The 7593-nt window shown below is 47.2% G+C and overlaps 1 protein-coding gene across 1 annotated transcript in view; it reads left to right on the top strand.

Annotated features, from left to right (window-relative positions):
* Positions 1 to 3043, top strand: part of PIGT (phosphatidylinositol glycan anchor biosynthesis class T) — a 6920-nt gene extending 3877 nt beyond the window's left edge. The window contains 4 exon segments of the mRNA XM_014520164.2: positions 260 to 460; positions 1104 to 1269; positions 1434 to 1517; positions 2100 to 3043. Coding sequence (XP_014375650.1) covers positions 260 to 460; positions 1104 to 1269; positions 1434 to 1517; positions 2100 to 2352 — 704 coding nt within the window. The 3' untranslated portion in view covers positions 2353 to 3043.
* The last annotated feature ends 4550 nt before the right edge of the window (positions 3044 to 7593 follow it).

Genomic DNA, 7593 nt, shown 5'->3' with positions numbered 1-7593 from the left:
ATGAGGGTACGCGAGGGTCTTGCAAAGGAAGCGGAGTGTGTTCTTGTTGGGAAACAAAAGTCTGACTATGCACCTGACCCTCTCCCACCCCACTCTGTAGAAATTCCCCCTCTTCTGCTTCAGGCTAGGGTGGGAGACATCAGCGGTCATGTAAGTGGGAAGTGTCTGTCCCCTGAGCTCTGTGCTGAGTGGTAGGAGGGCACTTGGGTTCAGAGTTACAGCTAGGTTCTGGACATTGGCTGCTGTTTCCCATTTACAGCTGATCTCTCAACACCGGTGCTCCATGCTCAACGCTATGTGAGTGGATATGGCCTGCAGACTGGAGAAATCAGCACCCTGATCTATAACACTCATCCCTACCGTGCCTTCCCTGTGATACTACTGGAGACAGTGCCCTGGTACCTGAGACTGTACATTCACACTCTGACCATCATCACCAAGGGGAAGGAGAACAAGCCAAGTAAGGAGACCCTCCCTGGGGCACACTATCCTGGCTCCCCTGGCATTAGGATCATATTCCAGAAACAGTTCAGTCCTTATCCAGGTTGCTGGGAAATCAGTGGGAGAGTGCCTAGTACACGAGTGCTTGGGAAAAGTTAATAACAGAAAAATTACCTCTGCTTCAGGACATAAAGCCTGAGCTCAGGATAGTCTGTTCTACACGGGCTCTTATACTGTGGTCAGAAACTAGGTTGAGAGTGTGTTTCATTAGTGCATTAAGTATCACAACAGCCAACCATCAGCATTGCTTTGCTTTCTCATCCTCTTCCCTAGGGGACAAGTGTGTCCAGTAGAAGGTCTTTGTTTTGGGATATTTTGCTATGTCTAGACAGCAACATGTAAAATAAGTGGGGACAAAAGATGTGCTCCTTGCAGCTCTAGCTGTCAAGAGCTGCACTGTTATTTCAGTAACCCCTGTCTGAAGTACCTAGCCAGTTCAGTGATTTGCCTTTTAAGTTTAACTTGAGGTGGAAGCTTGTATTATTTGGATAGATTTGCTCTCTGGGCCATTTTGTGTGGCTGGGGAGGATGGAGGCAACAGTAGCATGCGAGTGGTAAGCTGTACAGTGGAAGAATCCCAGGATCCCGTGCTTCTGTATTAGGTTACATCCACTACCAGCCAGCTCAGGACCGAAGGCGGCCCCATCTTCTGGAGATGCTGATCCAGCTCCCAGCAAACTCTGCCACCAAGATCACCATCCAATTCGAGAGAGCCTTACTGAAATGGACAGAGTACACCCCTGACCCTAACCACGGCTTTTACGTGAGGTAACCACCTGTCCCAGCTTTGGGGTAGCTTATGGAGCATACTTCTGTAGGGCTTGCCTGTTCAGTGTCCATTACAGCACTCAGCATCTGGTTTCTGGGGATGCAATCTGTGTGCGCTGTGTTTTCTAGCAGGATTGAAGCTAACACATCCTTTGTCTCCTTAGCCCATCTGTCCTGAGTGCCCTGGTGCCAAGTATCGTTGCAGCAAAAGCTGTAGGTGTTGAGGAGAGTCCTCTCTTCACCTCACTGTGAGTGTGTCTTCTCTCTGGGCTTCAAGGGAGAGGAAGGGAAGGAGAGATCACTTGTTTGGGGCTGGGGTTCCTAGATAGTCACTGAGCTGTTCTTGCATCTGGTAGAAGCAGCTTGCAGGCAGAAGCTGAGTCACCAAAGTTGACTCTTAGGAGTCTCTGTTGAGAAGAGCTGCCGCCCCCCCCCCGCAGTATTGAGGGAAAGTCCAGTTCCCTTATATAAGCTTGTTCTCCTACAAGGAATCCAGAGCATCCCCCATGTACTAGCAGAGTCTGGAGTGGCTCCTCTCTGCAAGCCCTCTCCCTCATCTGGTTCAGTCTTGTGCCCAAATGAGTGGTTCTTCCTACATACACTTCACCTGACATGTCAGCCTCTCCTGAGGGAATGGAGGTTCTTTGACAGGGTTTCAGAGATTCCCAGGCATCCATTTCTAATGCTGGCTGGAAAGAGAAGCTCAACTTCTGTGTGGGAGACAGGCACACTCAGAAGCATTAGTAGGCCGTCTGTCTTCACCAGTGCTAGGAAGGGTCTTGCTAGAACGTTGTGCTTGGACTGACACCCCATGTTGCCTTCATCTCCAGATTTCCTTCTTCTGATGGCTCAAGCTACTTTGTGCGTCTCTACACAGAGCCGCTTCTGGTGAACTTGCCAACACCTGACTTCAGCATGCCATATAATGTCATCTGTCTCACCTGCACTGTGGTGGCTGTGTGCTATGGCTCCTTCTACAACCTGCTGACCAGAACCTTTCACGTGGAAGAGCCTAGCAGGGGGGGCCTGGCCAAGAGACTGGCTAACATCATCCGCAAAATGAGGGGGGTTCCTCCCCTCTGAGAGGGCCAAGACAGCCAGTGCTGTGGGTATTGCCACTGACCCCCATATGCAAGTGCCATGGCCAGGGCCTGAGGGGAGGCTGATGGGGTAGGACACTTGCTACCTCAGGGATCTGGATTTTGTCCCTAGACACCAAACAGTCACTTTTTGTTAAGGAGGCTGGTGGGAATTGTCCCAAAGCCCAGATCCAAGGGATCAAGGAAGAGGTATAAATCTTCTGGGGAGGGGTAAATTATTATGTTCTGAAAAGGAGGTGCTAGAAATAAAATCCCTGGCTTTGTATAGCTGTGCTGTTTCTTTCTTTAACTAATTCCAACTTCCTTCACTCTCCTGCAACTCTAGCAATGGTCATTCCCACTCTTTTCTGCCTCCATGGGCCAGCTGTGAAGGTGAATTAAGTACCTTCTTCACTTTGCAGGCATAGAGACATCTCATTGCATCGGCAAATCTGCTACCCCAACAACCACTACTAATTAATTGCTTACACTTTTTGGCATGGACACCACAGACTTAGCTCAAAAGCAGAGGTTTGCTGGAGTTGGACAATTAGACAACTCATAAAGCTCAGCTGGCAAGGAAACAATGAGATTCAAGGAGAGGAGGAAAGATGGATAATAGATTGCTGTAGCAGGGCACAGCAGAACACTCACCCATCTTCTCTAGTATGCCAGTCTGCAGGAGATCAGAACAAAGTCTTGCCTTTAGTAGTATACAATCCCTGAGGGTTCAGTAGAAACTATACATTCTTTGTGTTTGCCTGGACCATGTTGGTCACATGAGGATCTTCTTGTTTGGCCCTTGTATTGGTCCATTTACATTCTGACACAACTGAAGTACAAGCATCCACCACTGGTAAATTAGGATAGGAAAAGATTGTCACTTCTTCAGTGCCTCCAGGCAAGGACCAGATCGTATGAAAACCTGTTTCATCAACAAAATATTCATCCCAGGAGGAATCTCCTGGACACAAGGGCAAAAACCCCCAATTCCCACAGCCAGATTCTCCCCCTTACCTGAGACATCCTCCAAACTAATCAGATAGCTAACAAGCCCAGCCAGGCACAAAACCCCCCGCAAAGGAAATGCATCAGTCCACCCCACTATTATATTTCCTATAAAAAAACACACAAAAACAAGCAAATGCACCAATATGCTTGCCTCAGTTCCTTGAAGAAGTAGCAGACTAGAGGTCCTTTGAAGCAATGTCAAATTGAAAGGCAGATGCCACCATCAATCGGGAAGTCTTCCCCCGCCCCCCGCTACAACCATATGCATCAACAACTACCCACCATAAGGGGGCCCCAAAACACTAAAATAGAGCCCTTGAGGTTTAGACAGTAAATCTAGGGCCAAGTACAAACGCATTTCTAGGAGTGGAAAATTTCCACTCCTAGAAATGATTCTGGGAGAGGCGAGGCGGGCCAAAGGGAAGCAGGCAGAAGAGGCCTCAGGAAAGCAGAGAAGCCTTTTCCCAGGCTCCAGTCCTGGTTTCAAGGGGTGTGAAGCAGGACTTTGCTTCCTACCCAAACACTTGGTTCCTATCAGGAGAGTAGCATCTTGTTTTTATTTCCCAGTCAGAAACAAGGCTTCTGCAAAAAGAATAGTTACTGCCCTGATCTCATTTAGCCAGACTATCCCATACATTTTAATATGTTCAAAATATTTAGGCTATTTCTTGTATACCCTTAAGTTTCATAAAACATTAAAATATCTGAACCTTATACACATCACATTTCTTAATCATAGAATTACAGCATGTTCACTCATTGATTACAGAACCTGAAACCTTAATACATCTGCTTTTTTCTTCTTTTCAATAAGGTACAATGCTATCTAACTGGAAACATCTTTTGTCATTTTCCCTATACAACACTGGGATATGCAACATGGCATGCCTGTACCCATGCTCATCCACTAGTAGAGTAGTAGCCATTAGACAGAATTATCATTGAATAATTCAGGTGTATCCAATAAAAATGAGCAAGTATCACATCTAGTATGCTTTCTTCAGCTATTTCTTAATCCCATAAAACAAAAGCAAGATTTTTCAGGCTAAATCTTCCTTTATAAACTTAAGCAGCTTTATTGCTTTTTTACCTTTTGTATTTGTTCTGTCATTGTGCTTGGGATAGATGTTAAGTTTATTTAACTTAACAGTATGTGTCTTTTTTGATTCCTAGTTAAGTGCTTTTCTCCATTAAGCTGGAATTTCCCTTGCTTTTTCCATACATAAATTCCATTAGACAGAAAGTTTATTTTGTCATTCCTTACTAAAACTTGAAATGTATGTCATCCAGAATTGCTGGCATGAGTATAATTACACTTTCAAAAGTATCCCTTACCTATTCCTTAAGCATAACACTCTACAGAAATATTTTACAACCCTTAGATCTACATCCAAGTACCTAAATCCGTCTTAAGGATCTTTGGTAGTGTTAAAGTGATGTAGTTGTGATGGTCCAGGAAATTATGCAAGAGGCTAGGCTACATAAAAAACCATGGATCACCATACTTGTATCCACAAAGCCCGCAATCATCCCAAGAATACCAATAATCTACAGTCAGGCCCTCAGATACCACCACATCTGTGCTGAGGAGAACATTAATGATGCCTACCTGCCTAGTCTAAAATCTTCCTTTATGCAACAAGGACACTCCAGTAGAGAAATAGATTTAACATTTGAAAGAGCCATCCAAACACCCCACAATATAAAATACCTGCTACAATACAAAAATTAATCCTCCTGTGGCTGCACAACCCCTGGAGGGCACTTCCCATCCCACAGTGGAACCAATCAGAAGAATCATCAAACTACTATAGCCCATATTTGAGACTGCTTTGTACCATGGAGGTAAATACCACATATTGCAGCATAGGGTAGAAATATGTAAGGAGTCATGGTTAGAGCTGGCTTGGGCACAAGAAGCAGTCTAGCAGAGGTACCATGGAGCTCTGTTTGGGTTGTTTTATTCACTTTTGATCAGGACAAATTAACTCTGCAGAAAGCTCCACACAACCAGACTGCTGCTAGCAAAGCTAGCTTACATGTGCTATGGAGATGTAGGGGTTGTAGCCGTGTTGGTCTAAGGCAACAGTCCCAACCTTGGGTCGCAACCCAAATGAGGGTTGCAGGGGCAATGCTGGCAGTGCTGCATGCCGGGAGCTCCCCTACCGCCAGGCCACCGCCGCTGCTGCCGCCGCACTCCACTCCCAGCAGCAGGTCACAGCCAGAAAAGGTTGGGAACCACTGGTCTAAGGACATCCAGGAAGAGCACGCACCAAGTGCAGATGCTTCCTCTGCACCACGAAGGGTTTTTACACCTGAAAGCTTACTAAGAACACTTTTTTGTAACTATTTAAGTTGGTCAAAAAGAAGATATCAGATTCACCCAAAGAACCTTGGCTGCCTGTGGAGATGTACTGTAGAGCTTTTAAGTGTAGAGTGAGCTCTCTTACTTACCGAGACCCTGGAAAGACATCGCATGTAGCCAAAGGATTCACTGGCTGAGATGGAGCAGAAATCCCTTTTCTTCAGTCTGACACTCCTGTCATTCATTTCTTCAATAGCAAAAGCTTGAAGTTCACTCCTGACAAGTGCATTTTGAAAAAGGTTTCAAATCACACGCTGAGCAGCCTTTAGGCAAAAATAATAGCACTTAATAATTTGGGGAAAAAGCCTCATTACATGACAAGCGGGTTTTTAAATCAAATGTTGACTGTGCCGTAGCCACATTACTGGGGCAGCTAGCTATTAAACATGATGCGCCTATTTAAAAAAAAAAATACTGGATTAGAAGCAAATTTTTTTTTGGAAAAAAAATTTCATCAACTACCCCAATGATTATCTAACAGTAAAGCAATGATTTTCAAGCTGGCATCCTGGGGTGCACTAGGATCCTTTCAAGGTTGTTGCTAGCATAATGTTAGCACCGTTCACAAGAGAAACCCAGAGATTTCAAATAGGGATTCATGGTGTGAAAAGCTTTCTGATCTGTTGTATTCTTTGCAGCAGCAAAACTGTTCTATCATTTTTCTGTACTCAAAACGAATGCAAACTGAGAGCTGGCGTTGTCCAAGGGGCCCCTGGATAGGGCGGCCATCACAGAGAACAGTCCGGTTGTCCTCTGTCCTCTATGGATATGAAACCAGACGCCTTTATATCCTCTATTTTACTCTTGAAGAGAATTTTTTTTTCCAATTTTTCTCTTGAAGAGAAAACTAGAGGACATAAAGGTGCTGGGTAACGTATCCATAGAGGACAGAGGAGCAGAAAACCAGAACGCCCTCTATGACGGCCACCCTACCCCTAACCGTGCAGGGGGCCACTGGGGCCCTGGGCCAGAGAGTTCTTTGGGGGCCCCTTACATTGAAGAAAGAACAAAGTTATTAACAAGTTGAAGGAAAAAAGAGGTTTTTTTAACACTGAGCGATATTCTAGGTTCATGGCATCGTCTGCATTGGCCCATCCACCACACAAATTCCTCACAGGGCACGAGGTGCTGACCAGAGCAGGGCCCCTGGCGGTGCCTTCGTTTGCTCCATTCGAAGGCTATACGCTTGGATGACCGGTGCCTCCTAACCCTGCTGTGGGTCTCCAAGGGAGGGAAGGGGATGTTGCTTCTCTCAGGGGGTCACAGCCAGTCTAAGGGGGTGCATGTGCACCCGCATGTACCCCCTATGCACACCTCGCCAATGGCCTCAGGTGTAAGGTGGGTGAGAACCACGGCAGCAAAGGCCCGCAAGAAATGGAGGTTGCTTCAACCACGGCCCTGCACTGTGGAGAGACCTGAGCTGAACGACCCTGGGGGAGACTGGAGCTGAGGCGGCGACTGCGAACTTCCACCCCATCTCAGCACCTTCCGCTCCAGGCCAGGGGCGCTCTGATTGGCTGCACCGCCTTCCGCGCCCAGCTACGCGGCACTCTAATTGGCTACACCGCCTTCCGCGCCCAGCCCACGCGGCACTTTGATTGGCCTCACAACCTTCCGCACCTCGCGTTCTGATTGGTTGCGATGGGCCCGAGGCAGCTACTTAGCGGCGATTGGCGGGTCTTCCTGAGGTAGCGTGAGTACTGATTGGCAGGTGGGGGTGGTCCTTACCTACCGATTGGTCGACGCCTCCTGCTGCGTGCGGCCTTGCCCGTCGCGCTGACCTTGCGGGCCGCAGCCGCAGCCATGGTGTCGTACTGGCGACAGGCCGGGATCAGGTAGCGGGGCAGGGCAGGGGAGGGCGGGGAGAGG

This window comes from Alligator sinensis, unplaced genomic scaffold (assembly GCF_000455745.1).
Source record: "Alligator sinensis unplaced genomic scaffold, ASM45574v1 scaffold970_1, whole genome shotgun sequence".
Taxonomy (NCBI): Eukaryota; Metazoa; Chordata; order Crocodylia; family Alligatoridae; genus Alligator; species Alligator sinensis.
The sequence above is the reverse complement of the archived record's forward strand: the minus strand, read 5'-3'. Positions and strand labels throughout refer to the sequence as shown.